Source organism: Pyrgilauda ruficollis, unplaced genomic scaffold (genome assembly GCF_017590135.1).
Source record: "Pyrgilauda ruficollis isolate IOZ18807 unplaced genomic scaffold, ASM1759013v1 scaffold2, whole genome shotgun sequence".
Taxonomy (NCBI): domain Eukaryota; kingdom Metazoa; phylum Chordata; class Aves; order Passeriformes; family Passeridae; genus Pyrgilauda; species Pyrgilauda ruficollis.
Window position 1 is genome coordinate 20,175,935 of NW_024519206.1, and position 16,115 is coordinate 20,192,049.

A 16,115-nucleotide genomic window follows, 5' to 3' on the forward strand; every position below is an offset into this window, starting at 1 on the left:
CAAGTAATATTCACCAGGGTAGAACCAACGTGCTCTAAGGTTTTTTCCATTGATATTCAGATTGCTGCTTCTAGGGTTGCTTCATGTAAAATACCTATTCTTTATCTTATTCCTCTCATTGCTGGCCTTTCAAGTTTCTTCCTGCAAATGTTACAGCTTTTGAAACCATCTGAAAGAAGATTCTGGCATACAAGTCCAAACTTTGACAATCACGGAGTGCAAAATTGTCTCCTCATTATACCATATACATTACCTTCCCCATAAACCCCATACAGTCACTATAGCATTAAACTGATCTCCACAGACAGAACTGAGACACTGGAGTACTAAAAACAACCCCAAACCCCTTACTTAAAGATAAACATTCCTGTAAATTCCAGTTAGGTATCCCTTTTGCATTCAGTTTGACCAGGAAGTACAAAAATTAATTCTGCTGTGCTAATTTTTAACTTGCAATAGAAACATCTGGATCATTTAACCAGGAAATATCTTCAGGTTATAGCTCAGAATTTATGCCTCAGACATTAACCTTAATTAGCCATCGCTGTCAAAATCAAATCAGCACACTGCTGTCCTGAAGTTATTCTGTTTAGACCCAAGGTTTTTTATTGCCTGTCATCCCAGCAGGTGGCAGGACCAGGTACCTTAGAACATGACACTCAAGATGCCATTACCTGACCAAGAATCCATAAAAATTTGTGATGAGCAATGTGTACAAAATTGACTAGAACAAAGAAACAGAAGTTGTTACCTACAGTGCGCCGAAAGTTCATTTTAGTTTGCTCCAATTAAAAAAAAAAAAAACAAAAAAACAAAAAAAACCACAATTTCAGGAAGTTAGCGTTGTTTATTCAGTGGCTGATTTTCTATGGCACTCGGAGTGTTACGAGGATTTTCAGGGCGTCCATCAATGTTTTGTTTTCGCTTGCGATAGAGTTCATAGAGATCTCTACCAAATTCAGCTGCAAATGCAAAAGTTGCAAAAAATCCAAATACCTGTGAAAAGGACAGAAATATGTGATTTCAAAATGCATAAACAGCAATAGTATTTATTCTAACACTGTTTGGAAAGATTCACTGTACCACTGTATATACATTATTCACTGTACCACTGTATATACATTAATAATGCTTGTAATATTAAGATTACAGTCCTCCTTAAATCAATAGTTCCATTTAAATTAGACACAGATCAGAAATCATAATTCTAGCACATTCATTGTGTTAGTTTTTAGTTTTCATTCTTTTAATCAAGTGTGAACCTTATACTGTATTCTAATCAACGTTTAATTGCAAAAGTATATTAGTTGCATTGCCAAAATCAGTTATTAAAGTAGCATAGCATATAGCAGACTATTTATCCAAGAGAGGGCTGCTGATTGATGAGAATAAATGAAGAAGAATAACACACAGCAGGTGAAGGAAGAGAAGATCTGCAGAGCCTGGACCAGCAAGGGAGACTGAAAGGACATTTTGTGAATGACATTTTGTTACCAAGTGGTAAAGAGAAGGCAGCTTTTTGTCAAACAAGGAAAGAACCACATGCATTATTCTAACTTTACCTAAATTTTGCACAGCTGGTTTAGACCAAAGTAATTTGACATTAAGTATTTGACATTTTAAGTATTCAATCACAGTAGTTTTTATTTTTTCTGTACCAGAAAAAAAAAGCAAAGCTGACACCTGATTTGTGCTCAAACTATTAGGTCTAAATAGATCTACATCACTTAAGATGACATACAGAAGTGTGTATCTCTAATAGCTGATGCTGCCATGGAACAGAATTATCTTGCTTTCTTTTCCAAATCATTTTTTCTCATTCAAGAATTTGATGTTTTAAACTCACATGTTCACAACTCCAAGGTTACTACAAAGAAGTATTCAAATGACTAGGGAATTATGACATCTACAGCATCCCAAAAGCCCCTTTAGTGCCTTGCCCTGAGCGTCCTGAGTGTTCCCTAGGAGATTAATGCCCTGTTGCTCTACTATTTCTGTCACTGAGGAATCTGCTGCCCTTATTGCAATTGTGCAATAATGTGTCAATTGTGTCAATTGTGCTTGTCTTTTGCTCTGTAAAAGCAAAAGACAGGATTTCTTGATGACTTTGTGAGGAGGTAACATTATGAAAGGACAACTGAGGGAAAACAGAAATTTCAGAAGTAGTGTATCACAGAACTGGGCAAGCTTCAAGAGATGACAATGTTGAACAGCAAGAGATGACAGGAAATAATACGAATCTGAGGCAGCAGGCAAAAGATGGGGAGCTACAAGGGCACACAGAGCTTTCCAGGAACCTTGAGGAATGCCAGCTCTTTGGATTTCCTATGGTAAGTTTCTGGAAGATCTGAAACAGGTAATTCCTCCTGAAACATCACAATGCACTGAGCTCTATTCCCTGCCCAGTTTCTTCTCTGCAAATTGAGTGAAGTTTAGAGGGCAGAGAAAATGACACACCAGATAAATACAAAGTAAATCTTGCCATTTTAAGACTTACACATGCAGCACTTTCAGCAGCAGAGTCAGAGCAGGTTGCAGAAAACACTATTGATGCTAACAGAAACCAGGCACCTATGACCGGCACAGCCCAAAAATTCTGCAAATATATATAAAAATATATATATATATAATTTAACTGTAGATAGATTACCTAAAAAGAACAAACATCATAACAACAGCTGAGTTAACCTGTCTGCGAATTTATGTTTTGATACTTTGATGCTAGTGGAAGCTTCAGAAAATACACTTTACAGCTAAATTTCAAATGACATGCAACATTATCAGTTATTTAAATAGCTTTATCAGCTACTTAAAGGAGTCTGCCCTTTTTTTGTATTTTTTAAGTATTTAATTAATTTCATCTAACCTTTTTTCACCATCAAATTCAAGCTCAGGGCAACCATGGTAGCTTTATTCCTTATGTAAAACATTTAAGAAATCAGAAAACTGTCAGTAAATGTGCTCATTCAAACCTTTTACTACGCTCCGTTATCTGTACCCTCACATAAAGACACTACTGTTTGCTCTGAAGCACACAGGAAGGGACACTTGTGAGATGGAATAATGTTCCTACTGACTTTACAGAGCAACCTTCTCCCACTGCTGGTTGTTCTCAAGTATAAAGCCATAAACTGTAACGAGCTATGATTATTGCCAAAAAGGAGGTAGTCTACACCCAGTAGGAAAACAGATAGGGTAAACTTTTTTAATTCTTTTTTTTTAATTGCAAGCATCATGCTGGTGGTAAACTATTCCATATGCATACAGATCTGTGATGGCTATGCTGTAGTATTAGTAGCATTAATGTGAAAAAATTTTTCCACACAAGTCCTAAAATCCTGCAGGTAGCCAGCTTTGACAAATATGCCAATATAAACTCTCCAAGTTGGCTCATTTTTAAACCATAAGATACTTTGATTTACCCTTCACATGGAGAAGAAAAGGAGAATCATTTTGTATAGGCTTTTTACTCCACAGCAGACTTTACGCACTTAGAAGAAATGGTTTGTTTTTCAAAAAAAAAAGTTTTCTTACCAGTTTCTTCACTTTATCTTCCCCCAGTGATTCATAAAAATCAGTGCAATACACATACAGAATCAGGAGGCTCAAAAGAAAGGCACTGCAGCTTGTGAATTCAAAGAAGTAAAGTCCACTACAAGTGATGCATTCATCCACAACTTCTTCACAAACAACAGCCACAAAAGAGAAAATCTGCAAACAAATAACATGCTTGAGTTGGATCAAGTCTCTAACATCTTCAACAAACAGGCATCTCTGATACAAAGATTAATAAAGCTAGCTGTGACAAAAATGCTCAATCTACAAAGAGTTTGGTGAAGTTCTGCACTATTTTCTTACAGAAATAATTACACAATGACATGGTTTACACGTGGCTGTTAAAAGTGGTCCATAAAGTACACTCAGGTAAGCTGAGCACACAGCCAAACAGAGGCTTCTTGACTGGACAGACAATATTCCTGTGGTTTTGTGCAACTGCCACTTTGATGCAGACGAAGCAGCATGGAGAACACATCCTGCAAAATGCTGCTGCTTACTACACACAGCTGCACTCAGTTCTGAATGTATTTGGGTTCAGGGCAGTGGGGGAAACTGGACAGCCCTGACACACTCAGCTACCTCCCTAAAAGTTCACTCACAGCTGATGTTACCTCACTTGATAAAACTTTAGAGAAAGTCCATGAACCCAACACTCACATGCTTGTGACCCAGTAATGCCGGAAGCCCAACTGCTCTTGTAGGAACTGAAACCTTACACTGTGTTCAAGCATGTTGGACAATGTTTAATCTATGCAGAGGTTCACCTTCCTGCCACAATGTGTTTTGAGAAAAGAACACGACTTACTTCCTATACAGTCGCCATATCCCTGCTGCTGGATTTTCTACTATTTTATTGTACAAGAAAAAATATTGCTTTATTTAACTCTTGCTTATTTTGGCCAATTCATGCTAGTTTCCTTCATCCCATAAACTTGGCATAGCTTTACAGATCTTTGTAGTAAGGAGTTCACCAAATTAAAATGAAACCATGAGAAGGAATCAGACTGGGTCATATTATTGAGACTGATATGAGAATGATAATCATATTTTTAATAACAGTATGTGGGCAATAAAGAGGTTGACAGTTCTTTGTTTAAAAAAAAAAAAATCTAAATTTAAGATTCAGAATTGTTCTTGGAAAATAACCACCAGTCTTTGGTATCAGTTTTCTCACAGTAAAAACAAGAACAACGATTTAGCAGCGGGAAGTGTAAATTCCCCTTACTAAGCCAGGTCTCAGAAGAGCACTTCAGAGAACCATGTTTTGGAAATGCAACAGTATAAAGTAAACAGGAGCTCAGAAAGGGAAATAATGGGAGCTGGGAAACATCAATATTAATATCAGGCCTCCTCATGCTTCCTTTCTCTCCCACAGTGGCTGGCAACACAAACTTCTCAGCAGCCCTTGCACCTAAACCAGTGAACTATAATGTCAGTCCAGGAATGTTTCAAAATTCAAAATCTGATTTTCCAGTTTTTTTGGTTTGGGTGGTTTTTTTTTGTTTTTGTTTTTTTTTGGTTTTTTGGGTTTTTTTTTGTTTTTTTTTTTTTTTTGCATTTCTAAACATGGGCTTATAGCTGCATCCAATGACTTTCAATTTCACATTTTTCACAAGGTCAGCTGTGAGATAGCACTGAACATGAAAACTTATCTCTTTTTATAAGCACTGGAAATGGAAAGTCATCGCTTTCACTTGGGCCGAAACAGAGCAGAAAGAAAATAAACCTGTCCTTAAAAGAAAGTACATGTCCAGATAACCATAATATGATCTAAATAGCTGAAAAAAGCTTCTCCACTGAGTGTACAAGTTGAAAAAATCCCACTCAAAGAGCAGTTATAAAGGGCTCAGTGTCAAATAACTGAGATTTACCAAGTACAATCCTGTGTGGGACTTGTCCAAGTCGATATTCATTTTTTTTATTAATAAGCTGAGTAATAAAATAGAGTACATCAATTTTTAAACAGTTGGCTTGAAGAACTTTGAGTAAGTGCTTTGATTAAGTGAATGTATCAGCAGCACATTTATAAGGTGCCAGAGAGCTCTGCTTGGATTTCTTAACTTGCTCTTTAATATCACTTTCAGGAAAAAAAATTCCTCTGTTGTCCTACTGACACCAAAAAATAAAAATTTTCAACACCAAAAGCATTGTTGGAGAAGCAGTTGTTTTGAATTTTTTAAATTTTGTTATTAGTCCTGTCTGTATGTACACCAGAAATTAAACATCTTCGTCTGTCTTCTACCAGCAGAAAATTATTCATTGATACTGACATTACTGCTGGAAGTTTCTAAACAAATGTCAATTTTATAAAGAAGATTTAACAAGTGAATTGCTACAAAAATAGAGCAGGTCAATGAACCTGCCAACAATCCTGTGAAGATCTCGGTATCTGGGAGGTACTGGGATTCCCCGTACAAAATCCTCTAGTTTGGGTGCATGCACGTATTAATTCTCTATTAAGTTTGCACAATTCGGGCTACTACAGGACATTAACAGCTCAAAAATGAGCTGATTTTTAAGCCTGAATTACAATTTTCCTTTCCAGCTAGGGCATTTTGACTCAAGTTAAACAATAGTTGATGACAACTTGTCCTGCTTTAGGTAAGAATTAGTTTCTACATCAATCTTGGCACAATACACATTGTGCCATTTACCTTTGTGCTGAATTTGAACCAGTCATGGACTAACAAAAACATTCCACCTATTAAAAAAAAAACCAAAACCATCCACAAACAAAACAACATATCCTAGAAACCTATGCAATAACATGCCTCCCAGCATCCTTTTGGCACTCACATTTGTGACTTTTAGCAGTGACATTTTCCTTGTTTAATCTGCTCAAAAGAACTGGCTACGGTTGCAGAGCATGCCATTATTCATCTGAAGAAAAGTATTTCTTAGGTCTAGAAGCCAGTTTTCTGCAGGTGGTTTCAGAGTGTTTTATAAAGCTCTTGAGCACCCCTACACTGAACAGAGCCCACTTTCTGATTCCAACACCCTGTTTAGCAGCCCACACAAGCAAGGGCATAATCCCAGTAACAACCACTGCTGTAACACAAAGCCAAAAGTCAATGACCATGACTGAGATTTCCAAAAATCAACCCTTTCCCAGAACAGGAACCTTCTACTGTAGAGATGGAGGCTTCCACCTTCAGGACTTTCCGGGGTTTGTTTAAAGTGTTTTGACCCAGACCTCAAGATCCCTGCATTTTGATAAAGGTTACAAAACAGAACAGAAAAATGTTAGAAATTAGGAGGGTGAACAACTCTAAGTCCATTTTCTTTTTCCTCTCACTGACTAACGGGCTCAAGCCATAAACTATTACTTATTTAAGACATGTCAAGCAGCTATTCATCCTATCTAAGAAAATGATAAATTTTCTTTTTTTCTACTTAGAAAGCATTTAAAATAATTAAACAGTTTAAGGCTTTGGTACATCAGTAGATTTGCCTACATAATCACTTATTTTATTTTAGTCAATGAACCTATTTAAATAAACATTCTGCTTGTCAGGGAGCCGAACCCAGCAGATTTTGCTTTAATAATCTCCAGTAGATGAATTAAAAGTTTATGTTCCATTATATTCATTTAAAGCATTCTTGGGTGTGGTTTTTTTTAAACACTCTTAGAAACCTTTATTTTTGGCAGTGTTACCACTTTATGAACACTAAAGAATATTACATTTCTGGTTGAGGGTTTTGACTGTGTGTGAGATGAAGCTTAAAACCCAAATGTCCTCTTTTTTGCAATGGTGAAATAACGAGAAAGGGCTGGAAATCACCTAAATTCCTGTGAGCATGACACATCTGACTAAAAAGCCACTGTGTTGGCTGCAAGATGCAGGCTGACACGCATTTGCAGTCAGCTGCCCTTTACCACCACGGGTTTCACTCATTCCCTGCTAGTACCTAAGAGTGATGCTCCTCACATCCTTATCAGCAGTCGCACTGGGACATTTTGGAAGAGCCCATCACCAAACACTGAACAGGACCTTGCACCAGGAGCCCAGCTGCTTGATTCAGGAGCAACAAATTGTATAAAAGACAGAAAATAAGCCTTTTATTTCCTGGCGAGCCCAGGGCTGCCTGGCATGAAGTGATCTCTCATGCAATGGGCCACCATGATTACGGGTTTCTGGTGCAATTTTCTACCACAAATCATGGGAGAAACATGCTCCTTAATTTTAGTATGGACAGCACAGATTGACAGGCTTGGAACAGGCTGCAGGAGCAGCAAGAGAGGAAGGTGTGGAGCTCATGACCCAGCAATGCCCTTCCCAGTTCTACTGCCCTATGGTGAGGTTCAACCAAAGGCTTCTTCCTCCTGCTTTCATCCAATCCGGCCCTCAGAAGAAAGCGCTACATTTCCTGCAAGGCTTCCCTCTGGTTCTGAGCCAGGGTGGGCAGTGTTTAAGGCCAGCAGGCAGCTGGACCACGGCGGCTGCAGCACCGAGCCCCGGCCGCACGGCACCGTCCGGTGGCAGCACCTACTGCTGCAGCTCGGACAGGAAGAAGGAACACTCCCACCACTTCCCCACCATAATTCACTTTAAACCTGCATTATAAGGCACCACGCCAGCTTTCCACCTGAGTTACAGGTCTGCACAACTTTAGTGACCCCATGCCACGTCCCAAGTCAGGACATCTTCCCGGCGGAGCCAGACCTTTCCGACAGGCAGAATCCACTCCCTCGAAGCCTGTGTGCGGCCATCTCCCCAGCCTGCGCTGGATCACCGAGAAGTTTAATTTTTAAGCGGCAGGAAACCGTCCTAAAGCCGAAGGTCACGACAACACGCTCGTTTCCATCCCAGAGCGGGGCACCCCCGCCCCGCCGGGCTCAGCCCCGGGACACTGTAAGTCTCTTCCCGGCCCGGGGCAGCCATCCTGCCAGGGGTGCTCCCTCCGGGCCAGGCCCGGCACGTCCCGCACGGCGAGGGGAGGAGGCACTCACCGTCTGGGCCACCTTGACTGGCAGCCGCCATCCCCGCAGGCGCCGCAGGGTGCAGCCCAGGGGGCGGCGGCGGGGCCCCTTCGCCTGGGGTTCCGTGGTCTCGTTGTACACGGCGCCGTTCTCCATGCCCGGGCCGGGCCGCCGGCTCCCAGCTGGAAAAAAACGAAAGCAAAAGGGAGGCGGGCAGGGCGTCTTCGCCTCCCGTTCCGCGGTCTGCTTGTAGGCGGAGCCGCTCTCCCTGGTTGGGCCGGGCCGCCGGTTCCCAGCTGGAAAACACCTCAAGAAAAAGTGCGGCAGGTAGCGGGACGCCTGTGGTTCCGTGGTCTGGTTGTAGGCGGCGCGGTTCTGCCTGGCCGGGCTGGGCTGCCGGTTCCCAGCTGGACAACACCTCAAGAAAAAGTGCGGCAAGTAGCGGGACGCCTGTGGTTCCGTGGTCTGGTTGTAGGCGGCGCGGTTCTGCCTGGCCGGGCTGGGCTGCCGGTTCCCAGCTGGACAACACCTCAAGAAAAAGGGCGGCAGGCAGCGGGACGCCTCCGGTTCTCTGGTCTGGTTGTAGGCAGTGCGGTTCTCCATGGCCGGGGCGGGCCGCCGGCTGCCATCTGGGAAAAACCGCGACAAAAAGGACGGCAGGCGGCGGGACGCCTCCGGTTCTCTGGTCTGGTTGTAGACGGTGCCCATGGCCGGGCAGCCGGCTGTCAGCTGGGAAAAACCGAAAGCAACAGGGCGGCGGGCGGGACGGGAGCGGGAAGGGCGAGAGGCCCCGGGGAGCCCCGGGGGCCCCGGGGGCGGCCGTTGCACCGCCGTTGGTCCCGGTGGGACGAAGGCGCTGCCGGCGGCGCGCCCCAGCGCTCCCCCTGGCGGCCGCGGGCGGGAGCGTGAGGGACGGCCCGGACCGCGGGGCCGCCTCACGCCCGCTCTGGGCTCAGTTCGCCGACCGGGGCTTGGTAAGTAAAGTTTGCACGAGTATTCACTTGTCACACGAGATTACGGTATTAAATTTGGGGTTTAAGCCAAAGCTTTCCCTGGTTACATTCACATAATCAATTAGGTTGGAAAAACCCTCTGAGATCATGGAGTCCAGCCTATAACCGAACCCCAGCACTGTGTCACCCGACCATGGCGCTGAGTGCCACATCCAGTCTTGCCTTAAACCCCTCCAGGGACAGCGACTCCGCCACCTCCTTGGGCAGCCCATTCCAGTGTCTAATCACTTTTTCTGTGAAGAAATTCCTCCTAATGCCCAACCTAAACCTCCCCTGGGTGCTGCTTGAGGCCATGTCCTCTTGTCCTGTCATGAGTTGTTTGAGAGAAGATCCCGATCCCCATCTTGCTACAACCTCCTTTCAGGCAGTTCTAGATATCAGTAAGGTCCCCCCGAACCTCCTTTTTTCCAGGCTAAACACCCCCAGCTCCCTCAGCTGCTCCTCACAGGACTCGTGCGCCAGACCCTTCACCAGCTCAGCTGCCCTTCCCTGGCCACGCTCCAGCGCCTCAATGTCCTTCCTGAATTGAGAAGCCCAGAACTGGACAGAGCACTCAAGGTGTGGCCTCACCAGTGCTGAGTACAGGAGAAGAGTCGTTGTCTTTGAAGACATTCCTTGTTGTCAATGAGAGAAAACATTCATATCACCAAGCCCCTTCTAATATACTCCCATACCTTTGCCCAGGTCAGCTTTTCAAAGTAACTATAGTTTTTGTTGCTTACTAAGAGTAGATTGAACCTTTTATGTGTAAGCAAAGGTGTGTTATGTTTGCTTCTATATTATTGATGTATTACCCACAGAGCTATTATGGTCCTTTGTAGTCAAGTTCAATTATACTTGTTTAAATTCAAAGAAATGGAAGATTGCTACAGGCTGAAAAAGAGGAGATTTGCTTGCTTAACATTAGCTGTATAGGAACAGATTCCCTGCTTAGGGAACAAGTCAGGCTGTTTGGACACTGCTTCTCTTTGGGAACCACGCAGTGCAGTGGGAACGTGCTACAGAGCCCCATGAGGCTGGGATACTTTGAGCTCTGCCAGGACACCCCCTTAACCGGGCAGATGCAGAAGTACGGGCCAGACCAAAGCAGCTGGGCCATGCTCCCTGATGAGTGTGTACCAGCAGGCCGTGTGCTTCTCCCAGTAAGAAAACACAATCCAGGGCAGTAGTGTCCCTAGGCAGGATCATACAGACCTTTCACTGTCAAAAACAATGTTTGGCTGCAGGAATTGGCTTGGGAGGCAAATTCCTCCCAAGTAGAGTAGGGCAAGTCCTGTGGTTCCCGAGGCGTGGGCGTTTCCACTAAAATAAATGAGGTATCACCATGGGTGTGCCCCAGCTGCTGCCTGGGATTGGGGTGAGTGTAACATGGCGCTGTTGGCAGCATCCCAGAACACAGGACTGAGCAGGTAGGTGTAGTCAGGAACATTTGCTGTTATCACTTATAAGTTCTCAGTACCTTCACTACCTTTTTTCACACTAGTACATTATAAATTAGATTACATTACAGAAGCTGGCATCTCTCTTCTGAAGGAAATTTCCTTCTTGTTTTCTTTTCTTACTTGATAATATTTCACAACTGGATGAATAACTCCAAAGCCACAAAGCATATGTCTAGGCTATGCTGTGGTCTGACAGAGACAGGACTTTAACGAGACAGAAGCAGCTGTCAGGTCTTCTAAGATGTTCAGTAGCATCCAAGGCTATTTTTGTAGCCCTTCCCTTCTGAGTCTTTAAAATGCCTTCATGCAGCATTTCTAGATTATGAATACAGATGTTAGTACTGAAGACAACTGTCTCGAGGACAGACTGCTTTTCAAGGAGACACAGAAACACAAAACAAGACTACAAAAGATAAAATAGATGGTGACCTCTTTCCAGTTTCTACTGTCTTTAAGCTGGTTTTCCCATTCAGGCCCTCTCAGGAAATACATGTCAATGATGCATGAATGATAAAGGTTAGCTTGCCATTTAAAGCCTAACTTATTGAGGCCAATTTACTTTTATTTTGTTTTATAAGAGGTTAAGGAAAAGTGAAACTACAGCAAAGCTAGGGAACTGTAAGGTCATGTGACAGAGAAGGAATGAAAACTGGACAACAGCATAGGAGCTGATATCTTGAAAATACTTAAAGCATTACATTACGCTGCTCTTCACCCCTTTTATCATACTAACTTTCCAGTACAGTATTTTTCCTTTATAGAGGGAATTAAAACAGCAGTTACTGTAAGTAACAATAGGGTTTAATGCAAATAACAGTAACTGGCTGACTGTGATGTGATGGAAATCCCACTCCAGGTATACAGCTATTAATTTCCTTTTGGTTATGTGCTACACCTGACAGTTTTCCAGAAAAAGAAGTCTTTCTTACCCTGCCACAGCCTCTGCTGGACTGGGAGGAGCAGAGCTAAAGGCAGGACATGGTGGCAGAGTAGCAACCCCACAGTTAGATGCTGAGCTGTGGTAACATCTCCAGTCAGCCAGGCACAGACAGGGACATCAGTGGAAGCAGATTAGTGAAGAGTGACCTGGTTTTCTCCCTCATTACATCTCCTCCAAGACACCCTGCATAGTGACCAAAAAGCAATACCAACGGAGAAAGCCCCCTGACTAGAGAAGATGGCAGTGTACACAGCGTAGCTGTATGACAGTTGCCACTTCTTGCCCCCATGTTGAAATAATTTCCCAAACTGTGACTGGAGTTTCTTGAAGCAGTTGAGTAAATGCCAGCTACTGCAATAAGGGGGCTTCAGGCCACAGCTGCATTGCTGTTTTCATCTAGTGAGTCCCAGTGGCTCTTTGGCACGCTCTGTGTGCTGTGTTACAATGCAACACTAAAGCCTGAGTCCCTTGCACTCAGAATTGGCAGCACTGGCCTCACAAATTCATGTTCTCCTTTTCTCATTTTCATAAATGCAGTTATGGGGTTTTTTGCTTTTCTTGCCAGAAGGCAAGGAAGAAGGAAGTAGAGAAATGGGAAAGCAGCTTGGAAGCCCAAACCACTGAAAGAGACAGACTTAGTTTCTTTGGAAGAGTGATGAGGAAGAGGAAGAAGTGTGTGTAACTGCAAAATTCAGGGAGCTCCATTGGAGACAGCCTGTCTGAGGCACATCTCCTTCCTTCATTTTGATGTTCCCACATGGGCATCTTGACATATTCTGTCCAAGACTATCCCCATGCATTACATGAAGTAAATCCAGGATGATTAGCTAGCAAATGGGTACTGCAACAATGAGCTCAGAGAAGACTTGAATGTGTTGCATCTGCTGAACTTTCTTTAGCTCTTGAGGCTCTATTTTTGTGCTCAGTATTGCAACTGAACTTCACAAACCGTGACACCACACTAAACAGGCTCGAATGTGTGATTTTTAAACAGCTGAAGAATTAGCATTTTAACAGCTATTACTAAGTATCGCTTATGGCACTAGAGATTAAATCCTCAATCCTCAATCCTCAACTTTCCAAATGCAAACTTAGGCTAACTCTTCTCAGTGGTTTTCTGCATGCATCTGCATGGCACAGAGAAGAATTAAGTTATGAGGTATTTGATAAGCAACAGTTCTGCTGCTGCAGGTGTCCCACTGCAAACTGTTTGCTCCCCAAGAAGAGACTGCAGCCCAGCAGGCAGCAATTCTTGCATTTCAGAAGCTTCACTAGAATTTTAAGGTTGATATAGTAGCTAGTCCATAAAACCTAAAAGCCGTGTGCACATTCCAGAGATTGTACTTTTCAGCTGAAAAATATGACCTGCCTGGAAATAAAGTGGACATTTACTCAAAAATTTTAAGCTTAAAATTTGCAGAGCAGCTTTATTAGAACCAGTAAAGTCAAAAGAACTGACGTGGGAACAGGATAGAGAAGGAGGAAGAGAAGATTTACAAAATTGCCCTGAAACCTTTTCGTTTCAGTCTAATCAGCAACTTGTCTTCATTGAACTAGCCCTGAAAGTTTAAAGGAATTTAGTTGATGTATATTGTAGCATTTTTTCAGTGTTCATACTGAAAAGCATTTAAAAAGTATTATTAAGATTATGCCCTGTAGTTCTTGTATCATCTCCTTGCTTTCTGCATCTTATGTGCTAGTCTGAAACTTTGTACTCAACAGCACTAAAGGCACAGAAGAGTGACTGAGAGCAAAATTAATATAATTCGTAATGTCACTCTTTTAAAAATTGGGGTAATCCCAAACCTAGCCCCTCCCCAGCCTAGAGCAAGAAAGTATTCTTGCCAAATTAGCTTCAGTGTTTTCACCCAATTTATTTAGTTTGGTGCTTCACTTGGTGGTGAAAGGAGGAGAACAGGGAACAGGGTTTACTGGCACTACCTTTTGTGAAAAGGGCTCTCAGTCACAGAGACTGTTTTGCATTATAGTTGTGGTAAATCCCATCTTAATTGTCTACTCTCACTTAAGCAGGAGTTGGGGGAACTGCAGCTCAAGAGGACAAAGCAACCAGCCCAGGAGCCTTGGTCTCATCAGAGGGAAACAACAAGCCAAAGACATCAGGTTACACAGAAATATTCTCAGGTATTTTCCTTTCGTGGTAAATTTTCCCCCCAGACAGCATGAGCAGGCTGCAGATAGGAAGTGACAGTAGCATTAAGAGAATTTGAAGGAGGTAAGCAGGCTACTTTAGTCTTTTAGAATGAAAAGGCATAGTAGGGGACAGTCTTTGTGTAAATAAGCATTTGTAAATAAGAATTTAAAAATCAAAACAACCAAAAAACTCCAAAGCTATGGGGGGCTTAGGGAGAAACACATTTAGAAGCTTCAAATACACAGAAGTGACATCTGTTTTAAGAAGTGAAATTATGAGTCATTTGTAAGGTTTTCCCCTGTCCCAGCCTCCCCAAATAAGGGCACCTGGTGTAATAGCTATTAATGCATTATATGGCCAGTTTTCCAGCTTCATAAAGGGTTTTGTGCTTTGACAGATGCTCAAATGAACTAACCTAGAGACTGCAGTTGTCTTTCAAAAATATGGACAGTATCAACTAGTTTAAAATGTTGCCCTTAAAATCCAGTTCCACCCTAATGACACATACCACTGCAGTTGTGTGAGAACGGGTCCTGCTTTCATCATCAGAGGATCCTTTCTCTAGAGCACGTTCCAAATTCAGTTTCAAGTTTACATACTCAACCTAGACAACTGTTCTGATACTGATGCATGCCATACATCCATAATTAGAAGCCTAATTTTTTTCTTCCAGACAATTTATTCTATACAGCTGTTCATCAGCAGGTCATGCATTTCCCCATGTGTCCCCCCCAAATTTAACTGAACTGTTGACATAAACAAAATTTTCAGGACTGCAGTTAAAGACATAGCTAAGAATATCCACTAAAACTTCTCAGTCCACAATTCATCTTCTGTTTTAACAAGTGTGCTTAACTTGAGGGAGCTAAGTGCACAACAAGGTAAATATTGTTTGTAAACAAATTAGGTATTTTGAAAATATGGAGGTAACTCAGCTCAAGGGAGGTGATCCTGCCCCTCTACTCAGCCCTAGGGAGGCCACACCTGAATTGCTGTGTCCAGTTTTGGGCTCCTCAGGACAAGAAATGGAGCTCCTGGATCAGGTCCCATGGAGGAGAAAAATGATTAAGGGAAGGGAGCATCTCTCTCACAACGGAAGGCTGAGGGAGCTGGGTCTATTCAGCCTCCAGAAAAGATGACTGAGAGGGGACCTCATCAATGTCTGCCAGCATCCAAAGGGAGGGTGCCAATAGGATGGAGCCAGGCTCTTCTTGGTGGTGCCCAGCAACAGGACAAGAGGCAACAGCCAGAAAGCGATGCACAGAAAGCTCTGCTGGAATGTGAGGAAGAACATCTTTATTGTGCAGGTAACTATGCACTGGAACAGATTGCCCTGAGAGGATGTGGAGTCTCCCTTACTGGAGATATTCAAGAACTGCCTGGACACAATCCTGTGCCATGTGCTCTGGGATGGCCCTGCTTGAGCAGGGATATTGGACCAGGTGACTCCACTTTGGTCCCTTCCAACCTGACCCATTCTGTGAATTCACTAGAACCACTACAGAATGCAAGAACTGGGGAAGAAGAGCACCACCATGTTCAAAATAGAGATTTCTAACTAATCAGAGAAATTAATGTAGGACTGATTAAAAAAAAACAAAACAAAAAAAAAAAAAAAAAAAAAAAAAACAAACAACTAGAAAACCTGAAGTCATTAAAGTGTCTTGGTAATCATTTGATCAGGGTATACCTTTTACATTTCCTACTCTGAGGCTCTAAGTAGAAAGTAACCACAAATTTCACAGAGGAAAAAGTGATGCTCAACATTTGTGTACTGAAAGCTTAAGTCCTAATCTTGGTCAACTACTACTTAGACAACACACTGCAGCCAGCAGCAGGATCCTTAGTCTAATGAGTGCTCTGAAAACATTGCAGCACAAACCACCCAAGTCAGATAAGCTAGTTTCACTCCTAGGAGCAAACACTGCAGATTTATCCCCTTCCTTCCAGAAACAAAGTTTTAAGGAAGTTTAAATATCTGCCACTGATGTTATTCACTGAGAAGTAAAAATATAAAAGAATGTTTTAAGATGTTTTACACCACATCCTTAGATGTAACTGTAAATGAACAAGAACACCATGGCTTCAA

At 42.6% G+C, this 16,115-nt stretch overlaps 1 protein-coding gene across 1 annotated transcript; it reads right to left on the reverse strand.

Annotated features, from left to right (window-relative positions):
• Positions 1-785: 785 nt before the first annotated feature.
• On the reverse strand, positions 786-9,316 carry CMTM6 (CKLF like MARVEL transmembrane domain containing 6). Its single transcript, XM_041466610.1, has 4 exons — positions 8,510-9,316; positions 3,535-3,711; positions 2,498-2,596; positions 786-996 (listed from the first exon to the last, which is right to left on the reverse strand). The coding sequence occupies exons 1-4, from the start codon at positions 9,185-9,187 to the stop codon at positions 838-840; spliced, it is 1,113 nt and encodes a 370-aa protein (XP_041322544.1). The 5' UTR covers positions 9,188-9,316; the 3' UTR covers positions 786-837.
• Positions 9,317-16,115: the final 6,799 nt, after the last annotated feature.